Source organism: Anolis sagrei, chromosome 11 (assembly GCF_037176765.1).
Source record: "Anolis sagrei isolate rAnoSag1 chromosome 11, rAnoSag1.mat, whole genome shotgun sequence".
Classification (NCBI taxonomy): Eukaryota; Metazoa; Chordata; class Lepidosauria; order Squamata; family Dactyloidae; genus Anolis; species Anolis sagrei.
This window is the reverse complement of record NC_090031.1, coordinates 4,402,211-4,424,467: the sequence shown is the minus strand read 5'-3', so window position 1 is coordinate 4,424,467 and position 22,257 is coordinate 4,402,211. Positions and strand designations below refer to the sequence as shown.

The window sequence follows — 22,257 nt, the reverse complement described above, 5'->3', positions numbered from 1 at the left end:
AATGTTTTTGATTTCAAAGCAAGAGGTAAATAGGTGTCCTTTGCGCATGCGCACTGCGTTTGGGCTCTCCAAGGAGGCTCAGCAGCTCCCTCCCAAAGAAAGAGATCCCTCCGCCACACTCACACACAGGAAAAAAGTTTTACGCGAAAGAGTCCGCGAGGGAGAAGTTCCTTTTCTCATCCTCGAGCGAAGCGGAGGAGAGAAAGAGTGGGGTGTCTTGCTTCGTTGTGACTTTTCGGAGTGTTTTGGGTCATTTCGGGGTTCAAAAACGAGGGGTGTTGGGGGTCCTGAGGCGGAAGGATCCTGTGTCGAAGCACCCCCTCTGAGAGGGCGTCCCGAGCGCTTCCTTCGCCTCAGTCAGTCAGTCCGGCGCTGCAGAGGCGACGGACGGGTGCCTGGAAGGGAGGCTGCGGAAAAATCAAGAGAGACTTGGAAAAGGAGGAGGAGAGAAGAGTTGGGGAAGAAGAGAAGGAGGAGAAGGAGGGATGCGGCGGCCCTTGGGCTCCTCGCTGCTGCTGCTGCTGCTTCTTCCTGCCCTGGCCACAGGTAGGAGGCAGCAGGCTCACTTGGGGCCTCCCCACTCCCTCCAGGGGGTTGGGACTACAACTCCCACCATTCCTCACAGCCTCAGGACCCTTCCTTTCCCCCCTCAGCCGCTTACGCGGCTGAGAGGGGAAAGGAAAGGGCCTGAGGCTGTGAGGAATGGTGGGAGTTGTAGTCCCAACCCCCTGGAGGGGCCAAACTTGGCCCAAGTCTGGGAAAGAGGAGAAGGGAATGGGGGAATCAATACAAGTCTCAATAGAGGGGTATCAAGAAAGGGATTAATAGGGGAAATCAATAAGGCTGCAATAGGGGAAGGAATAAGGTATCAATAGGGTGGTAATAGGGGAAGCAATAGAGGTATCAGTAGAGTGGTAATAGAGGAATCAATAGAAGTATCAATAGGGTGGGGAATAAATAGAAGTATCAATAGAGTGGTAATAGGGTATCAGTAGGTTAGTAATAGGGGAATCAATAGGATGGTAATGGGGTATCAGTAGGGTGGTAATAGGGGAATCAATAGAAGTATCATTACAGTGGTAATAGGGGGATCAGTAGAAGTATCAATATGGTGGTAATAGGGTATTAATATGGTAGTAATAGGGGAATCAATAGAGGTATCTGTCAATAGGGTAGTAATAGGGAAATCAGTAGGGTGCTAATAGGGGAATCAATAGAAGTATCAGTAGGGTGGTAATAGGGTATCAGTAGGATAGTAATAGGAGAATCAATAGAGGTATCAATACGATGGTAATAGGTGAATCAATAGAGGTATCTATCAATAGGGTAGTAATAGGGGAATCAATAGAGGTATCAGTAGGGTGGTTAAAGGGTATCAGTAGGGTAGTAATAGGGGAATCAATAGAGGTATCAATACGATGGTAATAGGGGAATCAATAGAAGTATCAGAAGGGTGGTTAAAGGGTATCAGTAGGGTAGTAATAGGGGAATCAATAGAAGTATCAATAGGGTGGTAATAGAGGAATCAATGGAAGTGTCAATAGGGGAATCAATAGGGGTATCAATAAGGCTATTTATTTATCATGTCAGGAGCAAACCAAACATTTGTGTTTATTTTTTAACAAACAAACAAAACATGAAGTTTGCAAGCTTTTCAATACGGCTGCAATAGGGGAATGAATAAGATATCAATAGAGTAGTAGTAGGGGAATTAAGCAACTTGCAGAATCCCCTATTAAGGGGAATTAATAGGGTGGCAATAGGGGTATAAATAGAAGTATCAATAGGGGAATGAACAGAAGTATCAGTAGGGTGGTAATAGGGTATCAGTAGGGTAGTACTAGGGGAATCAATAAAAGTATCAGTAAGGGAGTTAAACGTGTATTAATAGGGTGGCAATAGGGGAATGAATAGGGCTGCAACAGGAGAATCAATAGAAATATCAGTAGGGTGGCAGTAAGAGAATCAATAGGACTGCAATAGGGGAATGAATAGGGGTATCAATAGGGTGATAATTGGGTATCAGTAGGGAAATGAATAGGGGCATCAATAGGGTGGCAATAGGTGAATGAATGGGGGAATTCAATAGGGCTGCAATGGGGGAATCAATACAAATTTCAGTAGGGTGGTAGTAGGGTGTCAATTGGGGTATTAATAGGGGAATGAATTGGGGTGGCAATAGGGGAATTGATAAAAGTGTCAATAGGGGAACAAATAGGGGTATCAATAGGGGAATCAATAGAAGTATCAACAGAGTGGCAATAGGAGAACAGATAAGGTATCTATAGGGGAATCAATGAAAGTATCAATAGGGGAGTGAATAGAGTATTATAGGGTGGCAATGGGGCATGAAACCACTCTGAGTCCCTTTAGGGCAGGCCTGGGCAAACTTAGGCCCTCCAGGTGTTTTGGACTCCAACTCCCACAATTCCTAACAGCCGGAGGCTGTTAGGAATTGTGGGAGTTGGAGTCCAAAACACCTGGAGGGCCTAAGTTTGCCCAGGCCTGCTCTAGGGAGATAAACAAAGTATATTATTATATTATTATGAATGTTCCCAAGGTTTTGGGGGCAAGTTTGGGGATTTTGGAATGTTTCTGTGTATAGAGAGATGGATTTATATTGTGATGTGAGTTTTGCGGACTGTATGGCCATGTTTTGGACGTCGGGTGGATTTTGGAAGGAGAGATCTTGCACATGGGACCTAAAGTCGAAATGTAAATGTAATCTAAAGTCTAGATGTAGCCAGAGAGTCATTTCGTGCAAAAAATACTCCGAACAAGGAATTTTCCTTGGAAATCTCTTGTATCCTCGCTTTGGACTTTTGGTGTTTTTAAGTCTCTCTTTGGTAACAAGTCCTTCCCCGTAAAGGAAGGAAACATGTCTTTTTCTCCTTCCTTTGTGTGTGTATGTTTTCCTTCCTTCCTTTTTATATATATCTCTACAGCCGCTTTGGTTAGTTGGGTAAAACACATCAGACCGGATCAGCTACTTTGCATGGCTTTTGTGTATGTGTGTGTGTGTGCAAGAATTTAAGAGCCCTGAAGGGAGAAAGCTTTGAAAGGCTTGGCCTCCTTGAAGGAAACCGCCACAGAAAGAAAAGTTGGGTTGTTGCGAGTTTTCCAGGCTGCCTGGAAAACATGTTCCAGAAGCATTCTCTCCTGACATTTCGCCCACATCTATGGCAGGCATCCTCAGAGGTTGTGAGGTCTGTTGGAAACTAGGAAAATGATGTCCAGGTTGAGAGAAAGAACTCTTGTCTGCTTGAGGCAAGCGTGAATGCTGCAATTGGCCACCTTGATTAGTATTTAATGGCTTAGCAGCTTCAAGATCTGGCTGCTTACTGCTTGTTTATATGTAGAATGTCCAGGGTTATATGTAGAATGTCCAGGGTTGGAGAAAGAACTCTTATCGGTTTGAGGCAGGAGTGAATATTTCAATTGGACATGTTGATTAGCATTTAATGGTCTTGCAGCTTCAAGATCTGGCTGCCTACTGCCTGTTTATATATTTGTAGATTGTTCAGGGTTGGAGAAAGAACTCTTGTCTGTTTGAGGTAGGAGTGAATGTTTCAATTGGACATGTTGATTAGAATTTAATGGCCTTGCAGCTTCAAGGTCTGGCTGCCTACTGCCTGTTTATATATTTGTAGAATGTCCAGAGTTGGAGAAAGAACTCTTGTCTGTCTGAGGTTGGAGTGAATGTTGCAATTAGCCACCTTAATTAGCATTGAATGGCCTAGCAGTTTCAAGGTCTGGATTCTTACAGTAAATAAAGAATAATATAAAAACAGGGGACTTCCAGACAAGAAACAATCATGGCCAGCTGATCACCTCCCAACAAAGGATTCCCCCAGGCAGGATGCAGCTAGGTCTTGAAGCAAGTGGGGTAATATATCTGTGGAATAATGTCTAAGGTGGGAGAAAGAACTCTTGTCTGTTGGAGGCAAGTGTGATTGTTGCAATTGGCCAGCTTGATTAGCATTGAATGGCCTTGCAGCTTCAAGATCTGGCTGGTTACTGCCTGTTTATATATCTGTAGAATGTCCAGGGTGGGAGAAAGAACTCTTGTCTGTTGGAGGCAAGTGTGATTGTTGCAATTGGCCAGCTTGATTAGCATTGAATGGCCTTGCAGCTTCAAGATCTGGCTGCTTACTGCCTGTTTATATATCTGTGGAATGTCCAGGGTGGGAGAAAGAACTCCTGTCTGTTGGAGGCAAGTGTGAATGTTGCCATTGGCCAAATAGATTAGAACTGAATGGCCTTGCAGCTTCAAAGCCTGGTTGCTTCCTGATTGGGGGAATCCTTTGTTGGGAGGTGTCATCAGGCCCTGATTATTTCTTGTCAGGAAGCAGCCAGGCTGTGAAGCTGCAAGACCATCCAATGCTAATCAAGGTGGCTAATTGCAACATTCACACTTGCCTCTAGCGGACAAGAGTCATTCCACAGATATATAAATCCCACTTGCCTAGTTCCTAACAGACTCACAACCTCTGAGGATGCCTGCCATAGATGCAGGCCAAACATCAGGAGAGAGTGCTTCTGGAAGATGGCCAGACAGTCCAGAAAACTCACAACAACCCAGTAATTCCGGCCATGAAGGCTTTCAACAATAGAAAGAAAAGTTGGATTGTTGTGTGTTTTCTGGGCTGTATGGCTATGTTTCAGAAGCACTCTCTCCTGACGTTTTGCCTTCATCTATGAAGAAAAGTTCCTTTTTTCCAGATCACAGTTTGTAGTCAAGAGAAGGGAGAGCCTTCCAAAAAGTCTCAAGTGTTTGATAACGCACCGAATTAGCAACCGAGTGGATTTGTAAAGAAGCCCAAAGATCCTCATTCATGTTGCTTGTTTACACGGAATGTTTTGCATACAATCCTTTGCAAAAGTGCCCTCGCTAACCTCAGCTTTGCAACTGTTGCGATGTTTGTTTTATTGGGAGAAAGAGAGAGAGAGATACTATATTTCCTGGCGGAGAAGGGTTTAATTAGGAAGTTGCATTGCTTGTCGGCTGAAAGATATTTTTTGTTCTATTTTGTGGACGTGCGTCAGATTTCCTGTATTCACGGCCTCCTCTTGTTCAGCGTCCTCTTCTTCCTCTTGGATCCTTTTCTGGTGTATTTTCGCCCTTTGCTGCATAGTCGAGCTTTCCAAACCTACGAAACCTTTGCTGGAGAAGGCTTTCTCTGTATTAGCCTCTAAAATTTAGAGACATATTCGATAGGTTCGTCATGGCTATGGGAAACGGAGCTCTTTGTATCTGGAAGTTGCAAAACTTTGAAAAAGTTTTGAAAAGTTGCTTCCTTTGCGGACTTTTTGGAGTTAATGCTCCTTTTGTGGAGCACATGGGCCTTTCTCTATAGTTTAGTGTTGTGCAAGTTTACAACCCTGCCAGAGTTGTAAACAGAGGTGCCTCCCTCACCTCAATGCACTTTTCTTGCTCAGCCGGGGACAATGGCTCGGCGTATGTGTGTGTGCGCGTCCCTGTGTACACATTTGAGGTGAGGCCTCTAATCCTTTCGGGTGTAGGTGTCGAAGACGTGCAGTCATTGAGCCTGCGGGCAGAAGGGCAAAAAAAGCAGCCCAAAACACAACCCAACGAGGCACACCAGTTTCGGGTTTCTGCGGGGCACGTGGGCCGAACAGAGCCATGCTTTTCGACAGGATGGATCTGGAGGACAAGGATAGCTTCTTGCAACTCTTAGCTACTTTGCAGGGAAGATAATGGGGAGGAACAGGGTCCAAACTGCACTCCTATGAAGGAGGGGATATACAGGCAGACCCCAAGTTATGGATAAGATTGCTTCTGTAGGTTTGTTCTTAAGTTGAATTTGTGTTTAAGTCCGAAAAGTACATTTTTTCAGTGTAACTCTAGCCAGAATATAATTATTTATATCTCTATCTATCTATATGAGGTATGGGAAAACCCTGGCCCCTTGTGCTCTTTTCTCAGGCCCTCCTCTCTCTCACCACTCTATTCTTCCTTCCATCTCTCTTTCCTTCTGTTTCCCTCCCTCTTTCTCTTTCCCTTCCACCCTTTCATCTTTGCTTCATTCTCTCCTTCCTTCCTTCCCTCCCTCCCTTCCCCTCCCTTTTGTCTTTCCTTCCTCCTTCCCTCCCTTCCTCTTTATCCTTTCATCCTTCCCTTCCACCCTTTCATCCTTCCTTCTCTCTCTCTTTCCCCTTCCTTCCTTCCTTCCTTCCTTCCTTCCTTCCTTCCTTCCCTCCCTCCCTCCCTCCCTCCCTCCCTCCCTCTCTGTTGTCTTTCCTTCCTTCTCTCTTTCCTCCTTTCCTTCCTCTCTTCCCTCCTTCTTTCTCCTTCCATCCTTTTATCCTTCCTTCCCTTTCTCCCTTTCTCCTTCCTTCCTTCTTTATCCACCCATCCCTCTCTGTTGTCTTTCCTTCCCTCTCTCTTTCCTTTCTCCTTTCCTTCCCTTTCATCCTTACGACCTTCCTTTCTTCTCTCCCTTTCTCCTTCCTTCCTTCCTTCCTTCCTTCCTTCCTTCCTTCCTTCCTTCCTTCCTTCCCTTTTGTCTTAACTTCCTTCTCTCTTTCCTTCCTCCTTCCCTTCCTTCTTTCCTTTTTGTCTTTCCTTCCTTCTCTTTCCTCTCTCCTCTCTCTCCCTCTCTTTCCATCCCTCTCTTCCTCCCTTTCATCGTTCCTTCCTTCTCTTTCCTTCCTCCTTCCCTTCCTTCCTTCCATCACCATGCAGCCAGGTTGTTGTCGTTGCTGCTGCTGCTGTTAATCTGGGTGGCCAGTTATTACTCCAGAATCTCATTGGCCTTTTCCGCTGCCGCATCACAGTCTTGGCTCACCTTTAACTTGTGGTCTACTAATAAATTATTATTACCATGTCTTAGCATAGATTATCATTATTAGTAGTAGTAGTAGTAGTAGCAACATAGAATTGAATTGGCCTTTTCCGCTGCTGCATCTCAGTCTTGGCTCACCTTTAACTTGTGGTCTACTAATAAATTATTATCATGTCTTAGCATAGATTATTATTATTAGTAGTAGTAGTAGTAGTAGAAGTAGTAGTAGTAGCAGCATAGTAGTAGCAGCATTGGCCTTTTCCGCTGCCGCATCACAGTCTTGGTTCACCTTTAACTTGTGGTCTACTAATAAATTATTATCATGTCTTAGCATAGATTATTATTATTAGTAGTAGTAGTAGAAGTAGTAGTAGTAGCAGCATAGTAGTAGCAGCATTGGCCTTTTCCGCTGCCGCATCACAGTCTTGGCTCACCTTTAACTTGTGGTCTACTAATAAATTAGTATTACCATGTCTTAGCATAGATTATCATTATCATTATTATTATTATTATTAGTAGTAGTAGTAGTGGTGGTAGTAGTAGTAGTAGCAGCAGCATAGAATTGCATTGGCCTTTTCCGCCACTGCATCACACTCATGGCTCATGTTAGCTTGTGGTCTACTAATAAATTGTTATTATTATCATCATGTCTTAGTATAGATTATTATTAGGTAAAGGTAAAGGTAGTCCCCTGACATTAAGTCCAGTCATGTCTGACTCTGGGGTTTGGTGCTCATCTCCATTTCTAAGCCGAAGAGCCAGCGTTGTCCGTAGACACCTCCAAGGTCATGTGGCCGGCATGACTGCATGGAGCGCCGTTATTATTATTAGTATTAGTAGTAGTAGTAGTATAGAATCTCATTGGCCTTTTCTGCTGCCACATTACAGCTGAGGAGGAAAAGGAAATGGGCCTAAGGGTGTTAGGAATTGTGGGAGTTCAACTCCTGGAGGGCCCAAGTTTGCCCATGCCTGGTCTGTGGGTTTTACAGTCCCATATGAGATCCACTTGTTTTGAGAGCTGTTGCAGCGAGTTCCAATTCCTCTCTGACATATTCTCCTTGCCGTAACCCTGCAAAGTATTTCAAGATCAGAGAAAGTGGCTGCTCCAAGGTTACCCTTTGATGGCTCACCGGGATTACAACTTCAATTGGATTAAGTCTAGTTTTTTTCCCCCCATTCCTTTCTGCGAGAGAAAGATTCCAAACTGCGGAGAGGAGGAGCTGACTTTTCGGAGTTGCCTCCGACACGTGCAAAGCAGCCTATGGAAACCAAAAGGATCTGATTTCTAAAAAACTCCATGCGGCTTGCTGGCTTCTTTTCTTGAGTCATCATCATCGCCCCGAAAGTCAGTCTGCAATTCTGAGCCTTTGCTTTCCGGGAACCGAGCAGGAACCCCCTTTCCTTTTTCGGCTAGTTTCTCTTTGCATTTGCTTTCTTGCCGCATTGAACCACCACCTCCTCCTCCTCCTTTTTTCTTCTAAATCAGGTTTTGTGTGTTTCCGCGAACATGCTTACTTTCTGGCCTGATTCAGGCAGGTATTGGGTATCAAGGAGCGGGGATTCAGCCCCGCATGTGGGTAAATACAGGCAAGATAGAGAGAGAAAGAGAGAGAGGTATCATTGAGGTTTGGACAATGGGCCGCTCTGATTCCCCTCCTTTGTTTGGGGAGGACTCTATTTTGCAGCTGTTGCTCTTTCCCATGGGCGAGGAGGGGGGCAAACTTGGGGGGCTCCCTTGCAACCCTCTGTTATCCCCCATTGAAGCCCCTTCCCTTCCTTTTTGTGTGTAAATCATGAATATCTGAACAGCCAGACGGTTCAAGAATAGCTCTCAGTGTGTGTGCTCAGGCGCACACCGCAACGGAGGCTCAAGCCAGGACATAAAAGCCAGATTTTGTTTCATTGGGGAGTCCGAGGAATGAGTCTTCTAGACACTATTGATCGCGGCGTGCAAAGCCGGCTCTTATCTGACTCTGGAAAAGTTACTTCGTTCAAGGAGTGCTCTGTGTATGTGTTGTCATACACATACCAAGACAGAGGCTCTTGTGTGTGAGGCAGAGCTCAAACGAGCGCATAACAGAGGCAGATTTGATTTCGTCAAAGGCTTTCATGGCCAGAGTCACTGGGCTCTTGTGAGTTTTCCTCACTGTCTGGCCATGTTCCAGAAGCATTCTCTCCTGACGTTTCACCCACATCTATGGCAGGCATCCTCAGAGGTTGTGAGGTCTGTTGGAAACTAGGCAAGTGAGGTATATGTGTGGTATATATATATCTCAGGGTGGGAGAAAGCAACCAGCCATGCTTTGAAGCTGCAAGGCCATTCATTGCTAATCAACGTGGCCAATGGCAACATTCACACTTGCCTCAAGCAGACAAGAGTTGTTTCTCCAAACCTGGACATTATTTCACAGATAGACCTAACCTAACAGACCTCATAACCACACAATCACAATCACTGAGTGATTGTGAGGTCTGTTGCGGAAAAAGGCCTCTGAGGATGCCTGCCATAGATGCAGGCAAAACGTCAGGAGAGAATGCTTCCGGAACATGGCCAGACAGCCTGGAAAACTCATGACAGCTCAGATTTTATTTCATTTCAAAGCCCAAGGGCTGGGTTTTCCTAAGCAATTGAACTTGGTAGGAAAGCAATGACACTGGAAAAGTTACTTTTTTGAAGAATGGGTTGCTGAGAGTTTTCCTGGTTGTCTGGCCATGTTCCAGAAGCATTCTCTCCTGACATTTCACCCACATGCATGGCAGGCATCCTCAGAGGTTGTGAGGTCTGTTGGAAACTAGGCAAGTTAGGTTTATATATCTGTGCAATAACGTCCAGGATGGGAGAAAGTAACCATCCAAGCTTTGAAGAGTTGGACTAGATGCCCCTTGGGGTCCCTTCCAAGTCTGGAATTCTAAGAATGGACTAGATTGCCCTTGGGGTTCCATCCAAGACTGGAATTCTAAGAATAAACTAGCTTGTCTTTGGGGTTCCTTCCAAGTCTAGAATTCTAAGAGTGGACTTGATGGCCCTTGAGTTGGACTAGATGGCCCTTAGGGTCCCTTCCAAGTCTGGAATTCTAAGAACGGACTAGATTGCCCTTGGAGTTCCTTCCAAGTCTGGAATTCTAAGAATGGACTAGATTGCCCTTGGGGTTCCTTCCAAGTCTGGAATTCTAAGAATGGACTAGATAGCCCTTGGGTTCCTTCCAAGTTTAGAATTCTAAGAATGGACTAGGTTGCCCTTGGGGTTCCATCCAAGTCTGGAATTCTAAGAATGGACTAGATTGCCTGTGGGGTCCTTTCCAAGTCTGGAATTCGAAGACTGGACTAGATGGCCCTTGGGTTCCTTCCAAGTTTAGAATTCTAAGAATGGACTAGGTTGCCCTTGGAGTTCCATCCAAGTCTGGAATTCTAAGAGTGGACTTGATGGCCCTTGAGTTTGGACTAGATGGTCCTTGAGGCCCCTTCCAAGTCTATAATTCTAAGACTAGACTAGATGGCTTTTGGGTTGGATTAGATGGCCCTTGGGGTCCCTTCCAAGTATAGAATTCTAAGAATGGATTAGATAGCCCTTGAGGTTCCTTCCAAGTCTGTAATTCTAAGAGTGGACTAGATGGTCTTTGGGTTGGAGTAGATGGTCCTTGTTGTCACTTCCTAGTCTAGAATTCTAAGAATGGACTAGATGGTCCTTGGGGTTCCTTCCAAGTCTGGAATTCTAAGAGTGGACTAGATGGCCCTTGAGTTGGACTAGATGGCCCTTGAGCCCCTTCCAAGTCTAGAATTCTAAGACTGGACTAGATGGCTTTTGGGTTGGAGTAGATTGCTCTTGGGGTCCCTTCCAAGTCTAGAATTCTAAGAATTGACTAGATGGCCCTTGGGTTGGACTTGATGGCCCTTGGGACCCCTTCCAAGTCTATAATTCTAAGAGTGGACTAGATGTCCCTTGGAGCCCCTTACTTTACTATTGATATCAAGGGTCTCATCCCATACCTTCACGTTTGACTCAGATTGTCACAGATTGTACCTGCGTTCCATTATCCACAACTCCAGACCTTAGTTATGATTATGTTGCATATTGACTCTGATGGAGTGGACTCCACGGAGACTCCTTTCGAAATATATCCCTTCAAAAGGATGCAGCACTTCTTGTCTTCCTCTTAATGTCACTCTGTCAAGTCTTTGCATGACTTGTTGCCTAGAGGCATTCCTCTCTTCTTACTCTTATTGTAATTTAAATGTAGTTGTTGTTATCCAGAGTGCCTGCAATTGGCTGTCTTTGGTTTATGGCACCCTAGAAATTGCTCCTAGGCAAGGCTTGGAGGGTGCCTTCCTTCATGGCAGAATGGGGTTGGACTGGATGACCCTTTGGGGTCCCAGCTTTGATTCTACACATCCAGTCGGACTTTTTGTATATATTACATATTTACAGCCAGTGTGATTTCTGTTTCGCTTGCCCTTTCCAAAAAGGTTAGCCTTCTTCCTGTTTCGCGTGTGCGGTTGTCGCAACCGGCGTCACATGTTGAGCTGCCAGTTTGGCCAAAATGGAGGAAGTTGAGTTGTATGTGCGAGTCTTCCTTCTGTTTTGGTGCATTTATTGATCAGGCTTTCTATGTTTCCGTTCCGAATCGAGCAGCACATGTTCTATGTGTTGTTGAAGGCTTTCATGGCCGGAATTGCTGGGTTGCTGTGAGTTTTCCGGGCTGTTTGGCCATGTTCCAGAAGCATTCTCTCCTGACGTTTTGCCCACATATATGGCAGGCATCCTCAGAGGTTGTGAGGTCTGTTGGAATCTAGACAAGTGGAATTTATACATCTGTGGAATTATGTCCAGGGTGGGAGAAAGAACTCTCGTCTGCTTGAGACAGAAGCATTCTTTCCTGACGTTTTGCCCACATCTATGGCAGGCATCCTCAGAGGTTGTGAGGTCTGTTGGAATCTAGACAAGTGGGATTTATACATCGGTGGAATTATGTCCAGGGTGGGTGAAAGGACTCTTGTCCATTTGGGGCAAGTGTGAATGTTGCCATTGGCCAGCTTCATTCGTATTGAATGGCCATGCAGCATCAAAGCCTGGCTGCTTCTTGAGGATGCCTGCCATTGATGTGGGTGAAACGTCAGGAGAGAATGCTACTAGAAACATGGCCATACAACCCGGAAAACTCACAACAACCCAGTTGTGAGGTCTGTTGGAAACTAGGCAGGGGATGTTTATATATCTGTGGAATGATGTCTAGGGTGGGAGACAAAACTCTTGTCTGTTGGAGGCAAGTGTGAAAGTTGCCATTGGCCACCTTGATTAGCATTGACTAACCTGGCAGCTTCAAAGCTTGGCTGCTTCCTGCCTGGGGGAATCCTTTGTTGGGAGGTGTTAGCTGGCCTTGATAGTTTCCTGTCTGGAATTTCCCTGTTTTCTGGGTATTCTTCTTTATTTACTGTCCTGGTTTTAGAGTTTTTCCGCTCAAATACTTATTATTATTATTGTTATTATTATTATTTTACTGACACAAAAACACAATATGTCACAGCAAAGGAGATCTATATGCTGGATTTTGTGTCACAAAATCACAAGTTGAACACTTCCCAAGCGTCTAGATCTGTGTTTATTATTATTATTATTATATTTATATTTATATTTATATTTATACCCCGCCAGATAACACCTCCTAACAAAGGATTCCCCCAGGCAAGAAGTCTAGATCTAGGGAAGTAATGCTACCCCTCTATTCTGCCTTGGTTAGACCACACCTGGAATATTGTGTCCAATTCTGGGCACCACAATTCAAGAGAGATATTGCGAAGCTGGAATGTGTCCAGAGGGCGACTAAAATGATCAAGGGTCTGGAGAACAAGCCCTATGAGGAACGGCTTAAGGAGCTGGGCATGTTTAGTCTGAAGAAGAGAAGGCTGAGAGGAGATATGATAGCCATGTATAAATATGTGAGAGGAAGCCACAGGGAGGAGGGAGCAAGCTTGTTTTCTTCTTCCCTGGAGACTAGGATGCAATGGAACAATGGCTTCAAACTACAAGAAAGGAGATTCCACCTGAACATGAGGAAGAACTTCCTGACTGTGAGAGCCGTTCAGCAGTGGAACTCTCTGCCCCGGAGTGTGGTGGAGGCTCCTTCTTTGGTGGTTTTTAAACAGAGGCTGGATGGCCATCTGTCAGGGGTGCTTTGAATGCAATATTCCTGCTTCTTGGCAGGGGGTTGGACTGGATGGCCCATGAGGTCTCTTCCAACTCTTTGATTCTATGATTGTATGAACTAGAAATCCCAGCAACTACAACTCCCAAATGTTAAGGTCTATTTTCCCCAAACCCCACCAGTATTCAAATTTGAGCATATTGGGTATTTGTGCCCAATAGGATTCTAGGAGTCTATGAAGCACCCAGGCTTTGAAGCTGCTAGGCTATTTAATGCTAGGGTGGCCAGTGGCAACATTACCATTTGCCTCAAGCAAACAAGAATTATTTCTCTCACCTTGGACATTATTCCACAGATATATAAACCCCACTTGCCTAGTTTCCAACAGACCTCACAACCTCTGAGGTTGACTGCCATAGATGTGGGCGAAACATCAGGAGAGAATGCTTCTGGAACATGACCCCAGACAGCCCGGAAAACTGACAGTAACCCAGTGATTCTGGCCATGAAAGCCTTCGACAACACATTCTCTTGATACGTTAATTGCAGTACTTAGTCCATAACGGCGCTCCATGCAGTCATGCTGGCCACATGACCTTGGAGGTGTCTACGGGCAATGCCGGCTCTTTGGCTTAAAAATGGTGATGAGCAGCAACCCCCAGAGGGGAAATCCTTTACCTTTGCCTAGTCCATACATCTGGCAGGCCAAACTTTTGAGTTTCCTTAACCTTTGTGTATGTATGTTTCATACGGGCAAAATGAGTGGGACTCAAATGGGAAGCAAGGGGAGATTTGCAGAAACCCCAAGAAGCATTTCCAGGTCTTTACTCTCTATTTCCTCGTTCCAGGTTTCCGGTGCAGCCAGCCATCCGAGTCCTGCTTGAATGGAGGAAGATGCGAGTCCTTCCTCAATGGAACAGGGGTCTGCATGTAAGTATCAAACATTATCTGATGGAAGTATACCTTTGTTTACCTTTATATGCATGGGTTTGTCAAGGCTTTGGGAAACGGAGCTCTACGTATCTGGAAAGATTTAGGGGGGTTGACATTTTGCTTTGTTTGTGGTGGATCTTTGGTTGTCAGGAGTTCCAGTCTGACAAGACACAACACTGGAAGGCTTCTCATAAGCAAGGTCCACTCTGGGGGGGGGGGGGGGGGATACACTAGAGTAGTGTTTCTCAACCTGGGGGTCGCGAAGGGGTGTTCGAGAGGTCACCGAAGACAGTCAGAATATACAATATTTTCTGTTGGTCATGGGGGTTCTGTGTGGGAAGTTTGGGCCCAATTCTATCATTGGTGAGGTTCAGAATGCTCTTTGAAGGTGAACTATAAATCCCAGCAACGACAACTCCCAAATGTCAAGGTCTATTTTCCCCAAACTCCACCAGTGTTCACATTTGGGCATATTGAGTATTCGTATAGATTTTGGTCCAGATTCGTCATTGTTTGAGTCCACAGTGATCTCTGGATGTAGGTGAACTACAGCTCCCAAACTCAAGGTCAATGCCCACCAAACCATTCTAGCATTTTCTGTTTGTCATGGGAGTTCTGTGTGCCAAGTCTGGTTCAATTCCATTGTTAGTGGAGTTCGGAATGCTCTTTGTTTGTAGGTGAACTATAAATCCCAGCAACTACAACTCCCAAATGACATCAGTCTCCCCCCCCCCCCCCCCACAACCCCAACGGTATTCAAATGTGGGCATATCGGGTATTTGTGCCAAATTTGGTCCAGTGAATAAAAATCCATTCTGCATAACAGATATTTACGTAATAAATATCCCGCACGCTGCAGTTTCACCAGATCCTTGTCCTTGCCAAACTACAACTCCCAGGACTTCATTGCCTCTGATCCCCACCCTTTTGCACCCTCGAGTTCAGTAGAGCATCAAAGGGGATTAAAACGGTTGAGCAAGAAAGCTTTCTTCAATCCCTGTGAAGAGTGACGATGCTGCAAATGAGGCCTTTGAGATCATCGTAAGCTTTTGTTTTGAAGTCAACGCGTCCTCGGTACATTTCTTCCGACATAGGGCTCCACCCAAAATCACTTCCCATTCCAAGCCTGCAAAGTTAAATCTCAAGGCTTGCAGTTTGGTTGTGAGTTTTCCAGGCTGTCTGGCCATGTTCCGGAAGCATTCTCTCCTGACATTTTGCACACATCTATGCCAGGCATCCTTAGAGGTTGGGAGGTCTGTTGGAAACTTGGCAAGTGAGGTGTATGCGTGGTTTATATATCTCTGGAATAATGTCCAGGGTGGGAGAAAGCAACCAGCCATCCTTTGAAGCTGCAAGGCCATTCATTGCTAATCAATGTGGCCAATGACAACATTCTGCTAAATAATAATAATAATAATAATAAACAACTGGAAAAGCTGACATGATACGAGGATTTAAAGATTGAACTGCAAAGACTGGCACAAGCCAGTCAAGGTTGTCCCAGTGGGGATCGGCACACTGGGTGCAGTGCCTCAAGACCTTGGCCTGCACTTAAACACAATCAACGCTGACAAAATTACCATCTGCCAGCTGCAGAAGGCCATCTTACTGGGATCTGCACACATTATTCGCCGATACATCACACAGACCTAGACACTTGGGAAGTATCCGACGTGTGATCCAGTACAACAGCCAGCAGAGTGATTTTGTCTGCTGTGGACTCATCTTGTTATGTTTCTAATAATAATAATAATAATAATAATAATAATAATAAGTCCTAGAAATTTGGGAAGTGTCCGACTTGTGATCCAATACAACAGCCAGCAGAATGTCTGCTGTGGACTCATCTTGTTGTGTTTCTAATAATAATAATAATAATAATAATAATAATAAGTCCTAGAAATTTGGGAAGTGTCCGACGTGTGATCCAATACAACAGCCAGCAGAATGTCTGCTGTGGACTCATCTTGTTATGTTTCTAATAATAATAATAATAATAATAATAATAATAAGTCCTAGAAATTTGGGAAGTGTCCGACGTGTGATCCAATACAACAGCCAGCAGAATGTCTGCTGTGGACTCATCTTGTTGTGTTTCTAATAATAATAATAATAATAATAATAATAGGAAGTCCTAGACATTTGGGAAGTGTCCGACGTGTGATCCAATACAACAACAACAACAACAAATAATAATAATAATAATATTAATAATAATAATAATAATAATAATAATAAGTCCTAGACACTTGGGAAGTGTCCGACGTGTGATCCAATACAACAGCCAGCAGAGTGTCTGCTGTGGACTCATCTTGTTGTGTTTCAAATAATAATAATAATAATAATAATAATAATAATAATGATAATAAGTCCTAGACTCTTGGGAAGTGTCCGACATGTGATCCAATACAACAACAACAACAAATAATAATAATAATAATAATAGTAATAATAATAATAATAATAATAGTCCTAGACACTTGGGAAATGTCCGATGTGTGATCCAATACAACAGCCAACAGAGTGTCTGCTGTGGGCTCATCTTGTTGTGTTTCAAATAATAATAATAATAGCAATAATAATAATATTAATAATCTTTATTTATACCCCGCCACCATCTCCCCAAGGGGACTCGGTGCAGCTTACGTGAGGCCAAGCCCAACAATACAGCAATGTAAATAAACAACATACAACGACAATAAAATATTAAAATATAAAATACAAAAAATATATAAATAAACACCTCAAGCAATGTAAAATCACAATAATTTCAACACAGAAAATAAATCACAGTGGGCAGGGCCGGTAGCAAGGACGAAAAAGTTTAAAACACTGGGTGAGAAGGCAATTAGGACAGGAGACCAAAGGGACGAAAGTAGGTTCTTGTGGGTTTTTTCGGGCTATAGGGCCATGTTCTAAAGGCATTTCTCCTGACGTTTCGCCTGCATCTATGGCAAGCATCCTCAGAGGTAGTGAGGTCTGTGGATGCTTGCCATAGATGCAGGCGAAACGTCAGGAGAAATGTCTCTAGAACATGGCCCTATAGCCCGAAAAACCCCACAAGAACCTAGTGATTCCAGCCATGAAAGCCTTCGACAATGCATCGGACAAAAGTAGGGTTTAATTGCACTAGAAGATGGAAAATAAAGTGCTTTTTTTGCAAGGTTTGGTCAGGTCAGGGGTTATAGTTCAGTTCCTCATTCCTTGAAGGCACACTGGAACAGCCAAACCAAGCTAGTGGACTCAAGTTATAATGTGGGTCATATTTTCTTTCGAAATGTGAAAAGTGTTCGGTTTTTCCTTGTTTTCTGTTGCATGGAAGCGAGTTGCGTCGCTCTGAGTTGGAGTCGGGGTTTTCCACCTGTTGGAAGCCGCAGCGAAACGGCCGCGATGCAACAGTTGGGATTAGAAAAATGCTTTTGGTCCGAAAGCAACCTCGCCTGCTTCGTGCTTTGCCTCTTTTCCCTTTGGCCCCATTTGGTACTCTCTTTCTTTCTGCGCCGGGGGGAGAGAAACCTCCAACAAATTAATCGGGCACATGAGCAATTTAATGCACAAAGCCTGGGCTCCTTTTGTGCGCGCTAATGAATGCACGCCTCCATTTCTCGGCCCCCCCCACTTTCCCCAGTTTGCGCCCGCTCCTCACTTTTGCCGAAGCCCCTGCTACCGACGCTTGACGCTCTAAATCTTGTTTCCTTTCATTCAAGGGATGACAGCTGGGATTCGGTCGAAAATTCGGCCCCTATTGTCGGGGAAAGCAGATTAATGCTATGTGACTAATCAGGGAGGGTTTCCAGAATGCATAACTTATTATTCCCCTTGCGTTCGCTCGCTCCCCTCCCTCTTTGACGCACACCCTTCTCTTTTCTTTCTTTCCCTCCTTTCTCTCTCTCCTCTCTGGTCATTCTTCCTTGTTCTGATTTACATGGGATGTACAGATGGCAGGGGAATCTAATTAGGGGTGATGCCTTGGAGGGAGGGAGGCAGGCAGGCAGGCAATGGGAAAAAAGAAGCCTTCCCTGTCTGGAAAGAAGGAAGGAAAGAAGGAAACCCCTTTGCCTCTTGGAATTTTTGGTTTTCCACAAGCCTTAGGAGCCCATCTGTTAGGCTTGGAAAGACTTGATGGACCAAACAGCCCAGAGTTCGAATGTCCATCCAGTCCAACCCCAATTTGCCAGGCACAATTGAATCCTTTCCGAATCCTGTCCAGAAAAATATGCAGATAAGGAAGCTTCTGATTCCTAGAGTTGGAAGGGGCACCCAAAGGTCATCCAGTCCAACCCCAATTTTACCCAACACAATTGAATCCTTTCCGACAGATGTCCAGAAAAATATGCAGATAAGGAAGCTTCTGAATCCTAGAGTTGGAAGGGGCACCCAAAGGTCATCCAGTCCAACCCCGATTTGCCAGGCACAATTGAATCCTTTCCAAATCCTGTCCAGAAAAATATGCAGATAAGGAAGCTTCTGAATCCTAGAGTTGGAAGGGGCACCCAAAGGTCATCCAGTCCAACCCCAATTTGCCAGGCACAATTGAATCCTTTCCGACAGATGTCCAGAAAAATATGCAGATAAGGAAGCTTCTGAATCCTAGAGTTGGAAGGGGCACCCAAAGGTCATCCAGTCCAACCCCAATTTGCCAGGCACAATTGAATCCTTTCCGACAGATATCCAGAAAAATATGCAGATAAGGAAGCTTCTGATTCCTAGAGTTGGAAGGGGCACCCAAAGGTCATCCAGTCCAACCCCAATTTTACCCAACGCAATCGAATCCTTCCCAACAAAGCTCTATACGGTTCTGGCCCAGCTTATTTGTCCAAACGCATCTACCCCTATGTCCCACCTCGTAATCTAAGACCATCAAATGCGCCTGGCGGGGACGAGAGACAGGGCCTTCTCGGTTGTGGCCCTCTGCCTATGGAACACTCTCCCAAAGGAGGTAAGATCCGCTCCCTCCCTCCTGGCTTTTAGGAAAAAATTAAAAACATGGTTTTGGGACCAGGCCTTCAGGCAGTAGCAAATAAGGAGACTTCTAAATCTTCTAAATTCTAAGGTGGTAGGTGGTACCCAAAGGTCATCCAGTCCAACCCCAATTTTACCCAATGTAATCGAATCCTTCCCAACAGATATTCATAAAAATCTGCAAATAAGGAGACTTCTGAATCTTAGGATTGGAAGGGACACCCAAAGGTCATCCAGTCCAACCCCAATATTGGCAAACGCAATTGAATCCTTCCCAACAGATATTCATAAAAATCTGCAAATAAGAAGATTTCCAAATCTTAGGGTTGGAAGGAGAACCCAAAGGCCATCCTGTCCAACCCCATTCATAGAAATCTGCAAATAAGGAGGCTTCTGAATCTTTTAGGGCACCCAAAGGTCATCCAGTCCAATCCCATTCATAAAAATCTGCAACTAAGGAAGCTTCTGAATCTTAGGGTTGGAAGGGGCACCCAAAAGTCATCCTGTCCAACCCCAATTTTGCCAAATGCAGTCGAATCCTTCCTGACAGATATTCATAAAAATCTGCAAATAAGGAGACTTCCCAATCTTAGGGTTGGAAGGGGCACCCAAAGGCCATCCAGTCCATCCCCATTCATAGAAATCTGCAAATAAGGAAACTTCTGAATCTTAGGGTTGGATTAAAAATCTGCAAATAAGGAGGCTTCTGAATCTTTTGGGAAGGGTACCCAAAGGTCATCGAGTCCGATCCCATTCATAAAAATCTGCAAATAAGGAAACTTCTGAATTTTAGGATTGGAAGAGGCACCCAAAGGTCATCCAGTCCAACCCCAGTTTTGCCAAATGCAATCGAATTCTTCCCGACAGATATTCATAAAAATCTGCAAATAAGGAGTCTTCTGAATCTTACGGTTGGAAGGGGCACCTAAAGGCCATCCAGTCCAACCTCATTCATAAAAATCAGTAAATAAGGAAGCTTCTGAATCTTAGGGTTGGAAGGGACACCTGAAGGTATCCAATCCCAACCCCAATTTTCCAAACAAAGTCGAATCCTTCGCGTTCGATATTCATAAAAATATGCAAATAAGGAGGCTTTGGGAGAAATTCACCTTGATTTGTGGGAGTTGTAGTTCACCTACATCCAGAGAGCACTGTGAACCCAAGCACCAGATCTGGACCAAACTTGGCACAAAGACCTGATATGCCGAAATTTGATTCCTGGAGGGGTTTGGGGGAAGCTGACCTTCCTCTCTGGGAGTTATAGTTCACCCACAACCAGGGAAACTGTGACCTCTACCAATGATGGACCTGGACCAAACTTGGCACCCAGAACCCCCATGACTCACTCAACTTACTGAAGGACTTTGAGAGGACTGACTCACCACAGTGGGAATTGTAGTTTACCCTACAGCCAGAGACCACACTGAACCAAACCAATGATGCATCTAGAGCAGTGGTTCTTAACCTGTTGGTCCCCAGGTGTTTTGGCCTACAACTCCCAGAAATCCCAGCCAGTTTACCAGCTGGGAGTTGAAGGCCAAAACATCTGGAGACCCACAGGTTGAGAACCACTGCTCTAGATGCATCATTGGTTTGGTTCAGTGTGCTCTCTGGCTGTAGGGTAAACTACAATTCCCACTGTGGTGAGTCAGTTGGAAAACTGGCTGGGATTTCTGGGAGTTGTAGGCCAAAACATCTGGAGACCCACAGGTTGGCAACCACTGATCTAGAGCAAACTTGCCCAACATGACAAACTTGAAGTACTGATGGAGTTTTTGGGTGTTCTTGGCATGATGGGAGTTGTAGTTCACCCACAACCTTATGCATTTGGCACAATTAAAAATTGACTTTGTCAAATAACCCGGGCAATGCCAGGGACCCAAACTAGAAACTGATAAATCTGAGTTAGATCATCCAGATAGCAAAGGAACTTCTATATTTTTTGATATTGCACGAAAACTTGGGCTTGTTAAGGGTGGTTTTATGTCAACCATCTCTCTTCTTGGTGGCTTTGGCTTCCCTGCCAGCCGTGGTTTTCTTCGGTGGTGAGTTGCTAACGGCCTCTTTGCCGAAAGAATGGCTCTCTCCTTTCTGCCTCCCGGATCAGATGAAAAGGATCATGTCGCCCTCGCCGTGGTAGGTGCCAATTAAACCTTGGCACGGCAAGGCTTTGGGGATTGGCAGCCCCACCGCAGATGAAAAGGGGGCGAGCTGATTTTATTTATTGTAGGATTGTGGAGACATGGGATGCCACTTTCCCAGGAACGCCTTGAGCTCATTTGCTTCCCGAGAAACAGATGTCAGTCACTCCGTCCTGCGGGAGAGCTTTATTGAGTTATCGTGTCAGAAGGGAATACAGTTGTAATGGATTTAAAAACACAAACAAAGTTCAAAACTTTGCATAATACTCAATGTTCTCTGATCAGAAGCTGTCCATGTGGAATGCCTCTGCGAGGAGGTCCTCCATTGCGCATGTGACAGGGCTCAGGCTGCATTGTTGTATGTCGTGATCTCTAGCTCATGCCATACGACTGTCAGCCAGCCTCCAAGACACCAGGCCCATGGCCTTGGGCCAAAAGGGAATACATATGAAAGCCATAAAATTCAATAGCCCAAAGGTGGGGAGAGAACTGGGCTCTGGAATGTGGAAAGGGGCAACCTCCAGGCACCGGGATTCTCGAGTGATTTATGATATTCTAGTTAGGCCTATATAGAAAACCAGTAATGCCAGACTCTTGTATTCTGAAAATAGACATTGGTATCTTCATAGAAGACTCCTCCAGAACTACACAAGTTGGAACTGAGATACCTGACATTTGTAGGTGGTCTGTGGTTTCCTCTTCTCCACACTCGCATGTCGTGGACTTCACTTTGTGGCCCCATTTCTTAAGTTTGGCTCTGCACCTCGTGGTGCCAGCACGCAGTCTGTTCAGCGCCTTCCAAGTCGTCCAGTCTTCTGTGTGCCCAGGAGGGAATTTCTCATCTGGTCTCAGCCACTGATTGAGGTTATGGGATTCAGCCTGCCACTTTTGGACTCTTGCTTGCTGAGCTATTCTTTCGAGTATCTCCTTAGATCTTAGGAAGCTGTTTCTTAATTTAAGATGTTAGCATACTGGCTGATATCCAAACAGAGGATGTGCTGGAGATGTCACTGCCTTGGTCTTTTCAAAACAGGGTGCTACTTCCCGACGGATGTCAGGGGTGTGTGATACCGGCTAAACAGTGTAATTTCTCTTGCAGTATAGGGCGTAGACATCCTGTGATAATGCGGCATGTGTCATTAAGAGCCACATTTACTGCAATTTGTATTTTTGTATTGTAATTTGTTGTTTGGGCTTGGCTCCGAGTCCCCGTTGGGGGAGATGGTGGCGGGATATAAATAAAGTTTATTATTATTATTATTATTATTATCCATT

At 44.8% G+C, this 22,257-nt stretch overlaps 1 protein-coding gene across 1 annotated transcript in view; it reads left to right on the top strand.

The window, feature by feature from the left end:
* The first annotated feature begins 352 nt into the window (after positions 1-352).
* NOTCH1 (notch receptor 1) overlaps positions 353-22,257 on the top strand; it is a 111,928-nt gene continuing 90,023 nt past the window's right edge. The window contains exons 1-2 of the mRNA XM_060757486.2: positions 353-546; positions 13,795-13,876. Of these exons, the coding sequence (XP_060613469.2) occupies positions 486-546; positions 13,795-13,876 (143 nt within the window). The 5' untranslated portion in view covers positions 353-485. The remainder of the gene's footprint in view (positions 547-13,794; positions 13,877-22,257) is intronic.